The sequence below is a fragment of the Rattus norvegicus genome, chromosome 7, assembly GCF_021556685.1.
Source record: "Rattus norvegicus strain SHRSP/BbbUtx chromosome 7, alternate assembly SHRSP_T2T, whole genome shotgun sequence".
Classification (NCBI taxonomy): domain Eukaryota; kingdom Metazoa; phylum Chordata; class Mammalia; order Rodentia; family Muridae; genus Rattus; species Rattus norvegicus.
Window position 1 is genome coordinate 117,862,607 of NC_141540.1, and position 14,960 is coordinate 117,877,566.

The 14,960-nt window shown below is 48.5% G+C and overlaps 1 protein-coding gene across 4 annotated transcripts in view; it reads left to right on the plus strand.

Moving 5' to 3' along the window:
- The window catches only part of Adck5 (aarF domain containing kinase 5), a 17,844-nt gene continuing 2,884 nt past the window's right edge, over positions 1-14,960 (plus strand). For 2 of the 4 annotated variants that reach the window (XM_087558150.1, XM_087558152.1), the window contains exons 1-4: positions 23-118; positions 7,670-7,705; positions 10,013-10,116; positions 11,272-11,421. In XM_087558150.1, coding sequence (XP_087414276.1) covers positions 10,013-10,116; positions 11,272-11,421 — 254 coding nt within the window. In that variant the 5' untranslated portion in view covers positions 23-118; positions 7,670-7,705. 4 annotated transcript variants of the gene reach the window in all.

Sequence of the window (14,960 nt, forward strand, 5' to 3'; positions counted from 1 at the left end):
TGGAGAGTGTGGGCCGGTGCGCAAGCGCATTGCCTATTCTTTCGCGGGGTCGGCTGAGCAGCGGGGACGTCTGCGGCGAAACCGGGAAGAGAGCACTGCCGGGGACATGTGGCGGCCGGTGAGGACCCCGCCCCCACACGCCCTGGACCGGGGCTCTGATTCTGCTTTCCGCATCCCTGCGTCGGGGTCTGTCTCTGTACCCGGAGGTTCTGGACCCAACCCAGGCCCGGGCCCTGCCCATCGACCCCAAAGCTTTGGAAAACTCTCAGATCTCCGGTTCCCCTTTTTTCTCCAGTGCCTTTAGGGAGACTCAGCATCATTTAACCTTAACCTCTCCCTCCTGCCTCTGTCTGTCCTCAGCACATCCCTCGGATCTTCCTGGGAGGCTGCTCTGTACTCTCTACCTGCTTCTGGGAGGGAGACAACCCCATGATACCCGCTGTGTTAGCACGCCCTGGCTCCCATAGCCCCTTGTTCTGGCCTTGGGGGAGTCCTTGCCTATTCCCTGTCCTTGGAGTATGGCCCTTCTTCAGTTGTGTTGTTTTTAAACTTCTCTGAAGTTGTTTTTCTAGTATATCTGGCCTTGTAGGTTTAGATAACGATACCCGAGGAATTGGGTTAACTTTTGGCTTGCAGTGTGCAGCCCTGCTGGAGGTGTGCTTTCTGATGGAGTCTTGTCAGTCTGAGACCGGGAGACACGTGCTGGCCTTTAACACAGCCCTTTACAGTTGCAAAACCTTTCCACATATCCATGTCACTTGTCACTTAAGCCTCCAGACATCCCTGGGGAGTTCATTTTGGTTTGTTTTTCTTTGAAACAGGGTTTCTCTGTGTAACAGCCCAGGCTGTCCTGGAACTAGCTTTGTAGACCAGACTGGCCTCCAACTCAAATCCTTTGCTGGGATCAAAGCCATAGGCCACCACTGCCTGGCTAGAAAGGCAAGGGTTTGTTTTTTGTTTTGTTCTGGCTTCTCCCACCACTCCAAGGTAGGGTTACTCTGTTTTAGCTCTCTCTGTCGTGGAACTCCCTGTAGACCATACTGATTTCAAACTTACAGAAATTTGTCTGCCTCTACCACCTGAGTGCTGGGGTTAAAGCCGTGTCCCGCCACCCTACTGGAAAGGGGAATTTTAACTTCTAGTTAGGAGTTGCTCCACACTACAGTCGAGTCCTTGCAGGTTCCTGGTAACAACATCCACTCCCTCTAGGTCAAATCCCTACTCTGTCACCTACTAACTTTGGGAAGTGTCCTGTGTCTCAATGTCCTGTTGAGATGCCTTGGACTATCTATCCTATTAAAGGTCTAGTCACCTCTTTTAGGGCCCTGTCCTGAGTCTTGGCAGTCTTTCTCTTGGTGCAGGCTGCTGGCCTACATGGACACTGCTCACCTTCCTCTAGCCCTCTGTGTCATGCTTCTCCTTAGAGCATGGTCTTGCTGCTTCATGCAGTCACTGGAGAGAGCTCTGTTTCTTTCTGCAGACAGACTGAGCATGTATGTGTTCTCTGTAAAAAGGAAGAAAACTACCAGGCATGGAGGCAGAGGCAGGAGGATTTCTATGAGTTTAAGGCCAGTCTGGTCTACATATTGAGTCTCAAGCCACATAGTGTCAAAAACAAAACAAAACAGAACAAACCCAGGAGAACTAGGTGCAGTGAGCCTCTGTTTGTCTCTCTGTCTAAACCGAAAGAAGTGAAGGGGGTATACGACAGTTGCAGGTCAGTGTCACCGTAGACCAGTACACCAGGCAGCATTCTCCTGGTGGGAGAAAATGTATGACACCCTCTTTGTTTGCCAGCAGCATGGCGGTTTTGTTCTAGGCGGCTGCAGTCAGCAAAGCTGTGGGCATCACAGGGACCTGGAAAGGAGGGTACTGGTAGACGGAGACTCTGGGAGACGAAGACTCTGGGTTCACCTCAAGAATAAAGTTTGTGTTTTCCCCGTTATAGCATTGCAAGCAGAGCTTGAGCAAACACTATCTTTAGGTTCCTTATCTGAGTCTTCTGCACTTCCCTGCCCCTGTGGCCTTGTTTTAGCCCAGAGGACACTCCTCCTTGACCTTTTCTCCAGCCTTTATTTTTCTCCACAGTCATGGAACTGACTTCCTGTGAGTCAGGAACCAGAGACACTAGACCTGCTCTCATTTGAAATTCGTTCGGGTTTTAGCAAATCTGACCGTAGGCTTGGCCCCCTCTGCCTTTTGGGGCCTCAGATTCTTTCTCATTTGATGGCTATTTCAGAAGACAGCTTAAACGGTTCTGGGTGTCCTATCTCAGAAGGACCCAGGCATTTCCTTGAGCAGGGAAGCTCTGGATTTTTCAGCACAAGGCTTTATCTACTTGATGTCATGCCCAGAGCCAGACTGGCATCTCCTACCTGACTGTGACCTTTTACTGTGGATGAATCCTGGTGGGGGGAGAGCATTAACAGGCGGCTCCTAGAAGAATCTTTGTTCTCCATCCTTTGTGGGGAAGGATAAGAGGCAGCCAGAGCCCTTCCATTGCAGTGCAGATAGGCGAAGGGATGGGCCTGCAAGAGCCGTTTGTACCGTTCCGGCAGTGGGGAAGAAGGCAGCATGCTCCAGCCTCTGTTTCCTGACAGTGGTAGTTGATCACTGGGAGTCAGAGTGTCCTTTATAATAAACACACACGGACCTTTCATGGCATTACGTTCTGAGTGTGTATGTCTAGATGAGGGGTGTGACAGAGGTCCCCTTCCAGGGCATTGTCCCCTCTGCAATATACCTCCAGTATGAGGTGCCATCTAGATTCCTATGTCACCAGGAAACCCAGGGCTCTGCTGACAACTGACTGCTGCTTGCTCAGACAGCACAGGCTTCTTTGCAGACAAGCCTCCTGGTACTGGTCTGAGTCTTTCTGAAGGACTCTTTACCTTTCTGGGTGGACGTTTTTGGTCGCGAAAGTGGGCTCTCTCAGCTTGGAGCTCTGGGCTGACTTAGGGCCCCATCTGCAGGCCCTTCCCACTCAGCCCTGACATAAGGTTGGGCTTCATGCTGGGTTCAGCCTGTGACTCTCTGGGCAGGTTTTTGTGAACACAGAAGGGCCTCAGTGTGTGACGTTTCCCAGCTTCTATCATCTCCTGTTGATGTTTCTAGCCTGTCTTACTCTCTCAGCTTCCGATCTTTCCCTAGGAGTTTTTGCATCACATCTGTCTGCCTTAGTCATTTCCATGCTTCTGTGTTCTCAGTGGTGATATGCCTGAGTCAGTGGCCCCTTTGAAGTTCTTGGTCGGTCCTCTCTCTCCCTTTGCCCCAGTGAGTGAAAGTCTTTCTGCGTTCTCAGTGTGTGACCTGTCTGCATGTGTTGTAAATGGTCTCAGTTCTCAGAGAAGTAATCCATTTTTTTTTCCTGTTGGAAAGGCAGTGGAAGCTCACACCTTTTAATTCCAGCACGTGGGGAGGCAGAGGCAGGCGGATCTGTGAGTTTGAGGTCAGCCTGGTCCACAGAGGGAGTTCCAAGACAGCCAGAGCTACATAAAGAAAACCCTTTTTGGGGGGGAGGGCTGGGGGAGGGAGGGAAGAGAGAGAGAAAGAGAGAAAGAAAAGGGAAAGAGCAAAGTAGTAGGAGGTTGATACTCAGTAAACAGTTCAATCTGGAAAGTAAACATTGTCATCTGGGTTAGCTGGAGAGAGCAGTGGGCATTGGGCCCAACAGGGAGCTGGCACAGGGACAGAGCCTTGGAGTGTTGTGTGGAGAATCCTTGATCCCACTGTGGCCTTGGTGCTTGCCTACTGAACACTCATAGCGTTGGTATGTTGGGCAGTGTTCCGAGGGCTTAATTCACTCTGTAGTTGAACAGTAAGTCATACTTTTTAAGCAAGAATCTGACGTTTATTGAGGAAGATGAACTTGAGTCGATAGCTAAGTACCACAGCCAAGAGCCTATCCAGGGTCACCCAGAGGTCTGCAACAAACCAGGACCCTGCAGACGTGAGTAGCATCTCCAGCCTTTACTGTCTTGGTCCTTTAAAGCCCCTTCTTCGGTGACAGCCTGCGCTACAGTGAGACCCCATCTCAATAGACAAACAACTGAAAACACACAATTTCCCCAAGTCAGGTCCTAGTAGAGTCTCTGTCTCATGCCAGCTAGGCCAGGCACAGCGCCATCTCCGATTAGTGCCTCTGCATAAAGTAGCCGCTTCATTCGCAGAATGCCGCCTCATACCAGGGATTCTGATATTCTAGAAAAATCTGTAACTTGTTCTCCCCTGTGACACTGGAGATCATGCCGGTCTTGTGCACACTTAGCCCTTTTTTACTTTTACTTTGCAACAGGGGTTTACCTTTGTACACCAGGCTGGCCTGGAAATCACTGTGTAACCCCGACTGGCCCTTGAGCCTTCAATGGTTCTCTTTGCCTTGCCAACTGGTGTTGAGATTACAGGTAATTGTTGTTTTTCTTCAGCATATGAAGTGCATCTGTTCACTGAGTATAGGGACTGTGTCCTCCCGTGTATGGGATCAAAGTAGTTAGCCCCTCCCTGCCAGTTAGCGGCTACCATCTCATTCCTGCATCACTGGGCAGCAGGAGCAGTGATAATAATAACTGGTGTATATGCTTAGCTGTTGGCACCCACTACTTGAATCTACCTATTGTTTTTGGTTATGAGCCCAGCCTTTAACATCTGAGCCATCTCTCCAGTCCCTGCATCTACCCATTATTAATAAGATGACTTCCCACTTGAAATTTTTGTTGTTGTTGTTGCCCTAGATATTTTAATACTTAATTTTTAAAAAATATCTTTTTGAGACACAGGCTCAGTATGTAACTCTCGCTGACCTGAAAATCATGACGTAGACCAGGCTGGCTTTTAACTCACAGAGATTCACCTGCCTCTGTTTCTGGAGTGCTGGGTTAAAGACTTTGAAACTTGTCTTCCCGCGAATACCTCCTGAATACTGGGGTCACACAGTGAGTGACCTTAGCTAAGACAGTCTCGACACACTTCCATATGCACCTCCCATGCAAGGATTCATTCTTCATGTCCCCGTGGTGAGGTTTTGTGCTTGAGAGGCAGTGATGGGCTGGAGAGATGGTTAAGAATGCTTCCTGCTTTTGCAAAGGACCCAGGTTCGGTTCATTCACACTGGATAGCTTACAACTGTCCAGGTCCAGATATTCAATACCCTCTTCTGCCCTCCTCAGGCACTTGCATGTAGTCACAAGGAGCCAATCCCCATAGATGGACACACATACACAAATAAAAATAACAAATCAGGCTGGAGAGATGGCTCAGAGGTTAAGAGCATTGACTATTCTTCCAGAGGTTCTGAGTTCAATTCCCAGCAACCACATGGTGGTTCACAACCATCTCTAATGAGATCTGATGCCTTCTTCTGATGTGTCTGAAGAGAGCAACAATGTACTCATATACATAAAATAAACATTTCTTTAAAAAAAAAAAAACCACACAAATCACTTTCAACAACAAAAAAGAAAGAATTGCTAATGGAGACCAGAGAGAGGGTTCACAACCACCTGTAATTCCAACTCTCAGACATCTGATGCTACAGCCTCTTGTGGGCACCCACAGATAAACTCCTGGCAAATATTCTGTCCTCAGATCCCTGGAGAAAGGGCTAGAGAGATGACTGAGTGGCATAAGAGGTTAAGAGCACTGGCTGCTATTCAAAATGACTTAAGTTCGATTCCTAGCACCTCCATGATAGCTCCTAATTATGCATAACTCGAGTCCCAGGAATCTGATGCCCTCTCTGTCCTCAGTCTTTATGGGTACCAGTCATTTATGTGGTACACACATATATTCAGACAAAACACTCACATGCATAAGATAAATAAGGAAATAAAACTTTTAAGAAACTGGAAGGTGGGGGTTGGGGAGCAGGAGCAGTCATGACTCAGCTGGGGCCTAGGGCCCAGCTCCTCCCCAGTGTCACACTAAAGTGACACACACAGGTACCAGTTAGCAGTTGTTTCTACAACTAGACAATGGAATTTTGACTGAGAGTAGGGTCTGCTTCATAAGAAAAGGAGGTGCCGGGATGGTGGGGATTTAGCTTAGTGGTAGAGCGCTTGCCTAGGAAGCGCAAGGCCCTGCGTTCGGTCCCCAGCTCCGGAAAAAAAAAAAGAACCAAAAAAAAAGGAAGGAAGGAAGGAGAGCTGGAAGGAAGAATAGCTAGAGAATCAGGCATCAAGTATGAGATAGAATCTCAGTTGGCAGGTCTTATGTTCTATTGGGGTTCTTGGCACAGTTTCCCTTAACTTCCTCACTGCTGGATAATTCTGGGACCTCTCAGATCCTCCCTAATTGTAGGCACCTCCTTTTCTTTTATTCTTTTTTTTTTTTTTTCCTTCTTGGAGCTGGGGACCGAACCCAGGGCCTTGCACTTGCTAGGCAAGCGCTCTACCACTGAGCTAAATCCCCATCCCGGCACCTCCTTTTCTTATGAAGCAGACCCTACTCTCAGTCAAAATTCCATTGTCTAGTTGTAGAAACAACTGCTAACTGGTACCTGTGTGTGTCACTTTAGTGTGACACTGGGGAGGAGCTGGGCCCTAGGCCCCAGCTGAGTCATGACTGCTCCTGCTCTGAACGCTAGGCAGTTACCATTCTTCAGGTCTCCTCTCCTGCACTGCCATTGGTACCGGAGGCAGCTGAAGCCACCTCCTGCCAGGAACAGCCCAGTTGATGGCATCTACAGGTCTCCCAAGTCTCCCATCTGCCCGGGTTGTTCTCTGAGCCCCTTGTTTCCTTAAAATCCAAGGTTCACTGCATCTGGTCCTGCAGAGCTGAGAGTTCAGTCAGAGGGATTTTCTTGGAGAACAGATCCTAGACCTGCCCCTTTGACTTCTGTGTCATTTTCATTATTAGCAAGACAGTGTGCCTCGGCCAGAAAACACCCAGAGCCTGTGGATTTGGTTTAGTGTTTGAGATAATGTTCATGTCTGCCTTGTGGGCTTGGCACACTTTTTTTTTTTTTTTCAGAGCTGGGGACCGAACCCGGGGCCTTGCGCTTGCTAGGCAAGCGCTCTACCGCTGAGCTAAATCCCCAACCCCCACACTGTACTCTGAATACTAAACCAACCCTGAATTCCTAGAAAATTTCACTGTTAAAGGTCAGGAACAAGGTGTAATGGCCAATAGTCCTAGTTACTCATAAGCCCAGCCAGGAGGAAGGACTTCCTGAGCCCAGCGGTTTGAGGCTAGCAACAATACAGTGAGACCCCACTTTAAGAGAGGCCTAGGAGCCATGCGCAGTAGTGCTTTTCTAGGTAGATCTGCTCCAGGCCTCCGTGAACGTCTCTCAGGTCACATGTGTGCTCCGCGCCTGTAGTTCTCCAGATGGGGGCCCTGTTCTGCCTCTGCGTTCTCAGTGGGTTTAATTAGAATTATTTTTTTAAGATTTATTTATTGTGTGTATGTGGGTACACTGTTGCTTCAGACACACCAGAAGAGGGCATCGGATCCCATTACAGATGGTTGTGAGCCACCATGTGGTTGCTGGGAATTGAACTCAGGACCTCTGGAAGAGCAGCCAGTGCTCTTAACCACTGAGCCATCTCTCCTGCCCTATTTTTAATATTTTATTGCCAGCTGTGCTAATATATACCTTTTAAAAAAGATTATTATTATTATTATCATTATTATCATCATTATTTTTTTTTTGGTTCTTTTTTTTTTTTTTCAGAGCTGGGGACCGAACCCAGGGCCTTGCGCTTCCTAGGTAAGCGCTCTACCACTGAGCTAAATCCCCAGCCCCTATTATCATCATTATTAACTACTATGTGAGAGTGTTTATGTGTTTGCATGTGGGTGTGTGCACATGTGTCTAGCCCTCAGACACTAGAGGCTTGGGATCCCCTAGAGCTGGAGGTACAACAGTTGTGAGTGACCCAGTGGGTGCTGGGAACTAAACTCTGGTCCTGTGGAAGAGCAGGAAGTACTCTAAACTACTGGGCCATTTCTAGCTTCATGCACCCCTTTAATCCCAGCATTAGGAAAACAGTGAGTTTGAGGCCAGCCTGGTTTATGTATTGAGTTCTGGGCCAGCCCAGCTACATAATGTACTCCTACCTTGAGTAATAATGGTGATAAGGGCATTTTAGTAGTATATACTAATTATACATAGCAATGAGTTTCTTTTTAAACTTAGCCGATTGTCGGGCGTGGCGGCACACACTTTAATCTCAGTACTTAGCAGGCAGAGGCAGGCAGATCTCTGTGAGTTCAAGTCCAGCCTGGTCTACAAAGTGAGTCCCAGGATAGCCAGGACTACACAGAGAAAAGAAAAAGAAAAGAAAAAGTTTTAAAAATGTTTATTTTATGCGTAAGGTGTTCTGTCTGCATAGCTGTGTACTCCATGCGTGCCTGGTTCTTGTGGAGTCCAGAAGAGGGCAGCAGACTCCAGTTTTAGTTGTGAACTGGGATAGTTGTGGGTGCTGGGATTCAAACCGGGTCCTGTGGATAAGTCGTGTTCTTCAGCACTGAACCTTCTCTCCAGACCCCACCCTGTTTTCTTTTCTTTTGTTTTGAAGCAGGGTCTCATTGTATAGCCCTGGGCCTTAAACTTGTTCTGTAGACCAATTGGCTTCTAAGTCAGAAAGAGATCTACCTGCCTCTCCTCTTCTGGTGTTAGGGTTAAAGGCATGTGCCACCATGGCCAGCCCATAATAACCAGTTTCACTCTAACACTTTGATACATGTATCTAATGCATTGTAACATTTTAACTGTATCCCGGCAGTTGTTCTCTGCTCTCCTCTTCCCACTCTAGTGATTCTCTTCTTCTTCCCAACTAGTGCATTTTCTATTTCAAGTCTTGTGTGTGACCGCCTCTGTGTGTGTGTGTGTGTGTGTACACAATTGCACACACGCATGCTCATGTGCACATGTGTGCGCATGCGTGTGTGTATTCGTGGGTATGCACGTATGTGTGCAAGCATGCATGTGGGTGTGCACGTACATGTGTGTGCGCGCGTGTGTGTTTGTACCAGTGAATTTCATTATAGTCAGGAGCATGGGTCACTGCTTCCCAGAAGCACAGGCCCTTATGGTTCACTGCCCAGTCACTCCTTCTTTATAACAGGCTATTTTGATAGGTTCAGTCTTACACAAGTCTATGCAGGTAATTACAGCTACCATGTGTTCAAGAGTGCAGTAGCCATGTCAGGCCCAGAGAAGAATTCTACCCCATCCTTGGGCTCTCACACCTCTCCTGCGGTGTTCCCATGCTTTGAAAGGGGAGGGCTGATTATAGCTGTCCTGCTTATAGCTGAGACAGTCACTTACATATTCTTGGCACTGTGACCAGTTATGACTGTCTGCAGTTATTGTCACCATTGCCAAAGGAAGCTGACCGATGGTGGTGGTAGCGCTAATCTATGCATGTGTGTGTGTGTGTGTGTGTGTGTGTGTGTGTGTGTGTGTGTGTGTGTTGGCAGACAGTTAATTTGATGGGCAGATCATGTTCATTTAGCAAAACAGCAGCTGACACTTCCTCGTTGGATCTGTGGTTCCCCAGCTGTGGCTTTGGCCCAGATTTCCAGTGTCAGCTCTCCTTGAACCTTTTGCTTTCAGAACAAGGTCCAACGTATGTTGGCACTCTGTAAGATGACCCTCTTAGAATTGGCAAGTGGGCATTTGCTGACACTTCTCCCCTGGTGTGGCCAGTTGCTATGGTCACTGGTTAGTGGTGTCAGCACCAAGAAATAGTAAGTGCCAGGTAAAGGGTGCCACCACATATGCAATTTTGGCACTTACCACAGACAAGCCAGGTTAGGATACATTTTCTTCCCTCAGAGAGGAGGCATTTTCCGGAATGTCTGTCCTTTCCTGTCTTAGGTTTCTTATCCTGTAGGCAGCCTGTGCCTTCATTGCTAAGGCTGGTATCTAGCCAGCTTCCTATCTGGAGCCCTGGGAGCACAGACAGCCCTCACTAGGGAGAGTTCGCTCCGGGCCTCTGTAGGTGCCAGACACTGCCAGAGCATGGGCTGTGTCCCATGTCCCAAGCCTTGCTTTCTTCCTTCTTCACAGATGCGACTGTGCCACTTCCACTCTACTCTGCTGCAGAGCAGGCAGAAGCCCTGGCCGTGCCCTGCCATATTCTTCAGGAGAAACTTCAAGAGCCCACTGGCAAGGTAATGGGACCCCCACAGCCAGAGGCAGGCATCCTTCCCAGGTAGGAAGATGACTGTGGGATCACAAAGATGGAGAGGCCCACACCAGATTTTTTTCTTTGCTGAGTTTGTATCTTCCTGAGGTGTCTTGAACCTGAGACCACAGAGTTCCTAACCTGTGACTGCAGAGACAGGGGCTTCCGATAAGAACTTCGTGATGAGCAGACATTGGCAGACTGGGAGGACTACAAATGGAGGTGCCCACTCTGTCAAAGGGACAGGGCTCATTTACAGACAGAGAGCGGAAGTGTCTCACTGGGGCATTAGTAAGGGGTGAGAGTGGCCGGAAGAGACATGGAGCTGCATGGCTCTGTGAGCAGGGGGAGGCCCTTTTCATGTCCCGTGACAGAGACAGAAGGCTGTGAACATGGTCAACGCTCCTGCCAATACTGTATGCAGCCTATGTGGATGTTGGGCAATAGGGAACCCTATTCTTTTTTTTTCTCTCTCTCTTTTTTTTTTCTTTTTTCTTTTTTTCAGAGCTGGGGACCGAACCCAGGGCCTTGCGGTTGCTAGGCAAGCGCTCTACCACTGAGCTAAATCCCCAACCCCGCCTTTTTTTTTTAAGATTTATTTATTTAATATATGTGAGGACACTGTTGCTGTCTTCAGACACACAGAAGAGGGCATCGGATCCCAATACCAATGGTTGTGAATCACCATGTGGTTGCTGGGAATTGAACTCAGGACCTCTGGAAGAGCAGTCAGTGACCTTAACCACTGAGCCATCTCTCCAGCCCATGGAACCCAATTCTGTTCCTTGTTTTGCACACTTGTTTAGTTTGGTTTGTGTTGGCCACCAGGTTTCACTTTCTGTCACTCAGGATCTCTCACAACATCAGGGGATAAAGATGGTGGTCCAGGCTGTAGACTGCAGACCTCTACTGATCTATCTTCACATCAGTGGCCAGGGCCAGGGTTCAAGACCTGCTCCTCCGGCATCTGTGCTGTGTGTGGTCTAGTGAAAGGGCTTTGAATGTGGCGGGTGTCCTCAGGTGTTCACGTGGTCCTATAGACAGGACTTAGAATTGGTTCTGCAATGGCAGGAAAGAGGGAAACTTCCTCAGCTTCCTTGGGTAGGAGCAGCACCTCCAGCCTCTGCCCATGTTTCCACAGGACCTCAAGGACCAGGCTGCTGTGGAGGAGGACATTCTCTGCCACTGTGGTGGGCACGCCCTTCCTCTTTGGAGCCCATTATTTCATGGCAGAGTCATCGGAGAGGAGGAAGCTGCGACTGGCAGTAGATGGCATTGGGCGCTTTGGCAGGTCGGAGGGCGAGGCCAGCCCTGCTATAGGTTGGGTGGGATGGCCTTCCCCATATCCCTGTCCTCAAGGGTTGCATGTAGGCAGGTCAGGGGACAATGCTAAGAGTTCCCCAAAACTTGTACTAACTAAACCTTCAACAGACTTTACCAGATCAGCCATGGCCTTAAAGGCAAGGGCACCAGCCATGGACATAGAGAAGCTGCCCTTACCTTCCATCCAGAGAGACATGGTGTCCCAGTCATGGAGCTTGGAAACTGCCACCTCACTCCTAGCACAGTGGGGAAGGGTTTCTGCAACGTTCCTTCCTCTCCCAGTGTGGGAATTCCTCTAGCTGATAGCCCAGCCTCACTGGGTCTTGTTAATGAGAAAAGCCTCATTAACATTAATATTCTCTTAACTTGGTTAACAAGAGAAGCCTTAACCTTAATGTCTTTGACCTGGTGGAGGTCAGGGTCTCATGGTACAGGGTGACATCTTGCTCTGAACACTGCTGCCTCCCTGAGCAGGATCCACCTTCTCAGGAATGGTTTAGGTCCCTGAGTCCTTAGGCATGTGATAAGAAACATCACTGAGATGCAGTCCAATTATTCCACGGGCACGTCTGTGGTTCGATACCTCTTTCCAATCTTGAAGCTGTCCACACCTTTCCTTCTGGTTGGTTTTGCCTAGAGCTTTGAGGCATCCCCATTGACAGGCTAACAAGGTCTCCTGTGCACTGTAGGCCCTGAGTTCTCCCAGGCCCGGAGTTGCTGAGAACGGAACCTAATGTCCTTACTCTAATTGTGCTGCCTGCTGCACTGTGTAGGGACCTTGCAGATTCAGCTTCTCCTGTGCATCCCACTCTGACCCGTGAGAAATAGGCTTCGCAGTTCACTGTTAGGGGCCAACGGGCCTTGGCCAGGCACTGAGGGCACGTTCAAACATTGGTTCTCCTGGAACTCCAGGTTCTGTTTTTTATTTGGAAGAGTTTATAGGGACCAGGCCAGGAAGACGTGAGAAGCATCTTTAGCTGGGTACAGGGCCCCACAAAACACAGAACAGCAGTCGGGAGGAGCCTAAGGGAAGAGTGAGCTGGGGAATAACTCAGGCCAGCTCACCATGAACAAAGAAAGGCTAGAAGCATACTGATGTATAAGACAGAGGGGCGGAGGTCAGAGGAACAACAGGGTTGAAGGTTGGAGGTACCCAGCTCTCCGACTGCCTGGGGCAGGAATTTTCTCTGTTGTAAAGCCCTTTTTTGGCTTTAGGACAAGGTTTTACTATGTAGTCCTGGCAGGCCTAGAACTTAAGTACATTAGGCTGGCCTCACATTTACAGATTCTTCTGCCTCTGGCCTCCTAGGTGCTGGGATAAAAGACATATGCCTCTACACCTAGTTTTCATTAAACATCTGAGATGGCATTGTTAAATTGTTTACAGACCTTGTGGTCCTTCTATTTCAGTTTCCTAAGTGCTGGGGATTTGAGGTGTGCAGTTAACAGGCCCTACTTCCTTTTCTGTTGTGCAGTTATTTCAAGGATCCAGAAGTGGCTGAGGGTGGTGGTGCACACCTCTAACCCCAGCACTTATGAGGCAGAGCAATCGGATCTTTTGTGGTTGACACCAACCTGGTCTACATAGTGAGCTTCGGACTAACCAGTGCTGTACAGTAAAACTCAGTGCTCCGTTAGTCCACTCCTGTGTCGTAAAGCATACTTCATGTAAACAAGAATAGACTTTATATAACTATAGTTACCAGGAATAGGGGTATATTCTAGCATTTAGGAGTCAGAGAGATTATGAATCCCCAGCCCCCCCCCCCCCCTTTTTCCCCTCTGGCTGGTCTTGAACTCACAGAGATCTCTTTGCCTCTCCCTTCCTTGTGGTCCCAGGGCCAAAGGCAGGGAGGGGCCCCTTGATCAGCTGTCTGCTGGGTAAATAAAGGTTTGTCAGAGGATACTGTGCCTGGACCATGTTCACTGCCGAGGGACCACTGGAATTGTGGGGCCAAAGGTTGGAATAGTTATTGTCCTGCCTCCTTTGGGATGGGTTTGCACAGTATGTCCTCCAGTCAAGTCTGGCTAAAGTACTTGCTGCTCTTCTGGCTGGAACAACATAGAAGTATATTTTAGATTCTTCTGTGTCCAGCCTAGTGGCACGTAACCTCAGTTTATCTCTTAAATCCAGTAATTGGTGGTGTTGTTTGTGTTGTTGTTTGGTTGTTGTTTTGTTTTCCCTAGACAGGGTTTTTCTGTATCATAACCTGGCTATCCTGTAGACTAGGCTGGCCTTGAACTCACAGACACCCGCCAGGGCGTGTGCCACACACTCCAGCCTTTCTTTTCTGTCACCTCAGTATTTAACAGTGTTTTATGATGTGTCTCGCTGATACATTCTGGATGAATTATTGAATGGTGATTTTTCTACTCCAGTCACTCTTTTCAACATTAACTATTTGGCATCTTCCTGTAATTCCTTTCTACCATTTACAGATTCACTAGTTCATTGACATGAGCTTGGACTCAGACACCTGTTTTATTCCGTGTCACCTGTGTTGTTCGGTTGCAAAGACTGTTCTGCATGTTTTTTGTCGTCCATCCCAAGCTTGATCACCTGTGTCTACACCCAGATGTCACCATTAGCCTTCCCATGACCCTTTGGGGCATTTTTCACTCTTCTGGCATTAGTAAATAGAACATTGTACTCCAGGCTGGTAGTTCTCTGCCCAGCTTCAGAGTCAGCCTCTCTTAGGAGCCGGTGCTTTGCCATGGAGTTGAGAGCTGGGGTTGTGTTGTATCCACACACACCTCATATTGAGCAGCCCTGGAGAGCAGAGACAGGTTCAAGTAGATATTCCCTCTCCCAGTCACCGTCTTGTTTCTTCCCTTTGTGTTTCTGACTGCCCAGCCCTCAGTTGCTGTGGGTGTTACCACTGTTCTTATCTCGAAGTACCAGAAAGCTTTAGGTCTACACTGCCTAAAGAGGGATACTCCAAGTGGGAGCCCAGAACATCCCTGGCTGGTTGGCTCCATCAGTAGCAGCTGTAGTGTCTTCTGTGTTCTGCTGAGTGGGAAGATAAAGTTTGTGGAGTTTCGCAGTTTCTGGGTATGGATTGACTTCTTTCTTGCTTCCAAAGCTAGGGAAGGAAGAGAAATCCCAGAAAGAGAAAGAACCCTTTTACGTCAGGTCAGTGACCTGCCACCTTTTTAGTTACGTGCTTTCCTGTGGTAGCCAGAAGTGGGACCCGACTGAGGTCATCCAGAGGGACTTGGCTGTGTGCCCTCCCACTTGTAAGACCCTCCATCTGGAGTCCTGAGCCTTATCAAGGCTGCTCACTGTAGTCTGTAGTGTGGGATGTCCTCATAGTGGTGCGTAATCCGGCTTCTGTGGCTTATTTTTTTTTTCATTTATTTATTTATTGTGTATGTGTGAAAGTGCACTGTGCTATCCATGTGGAGGTCAGAAGACAAACTGGGGAGTTGATTCACGTGAGTTCTGGAGATTGAATTCTGATCAACGGGATTGGTGGCAATGCCTTTACCGGTTGAGCCATCTCACCA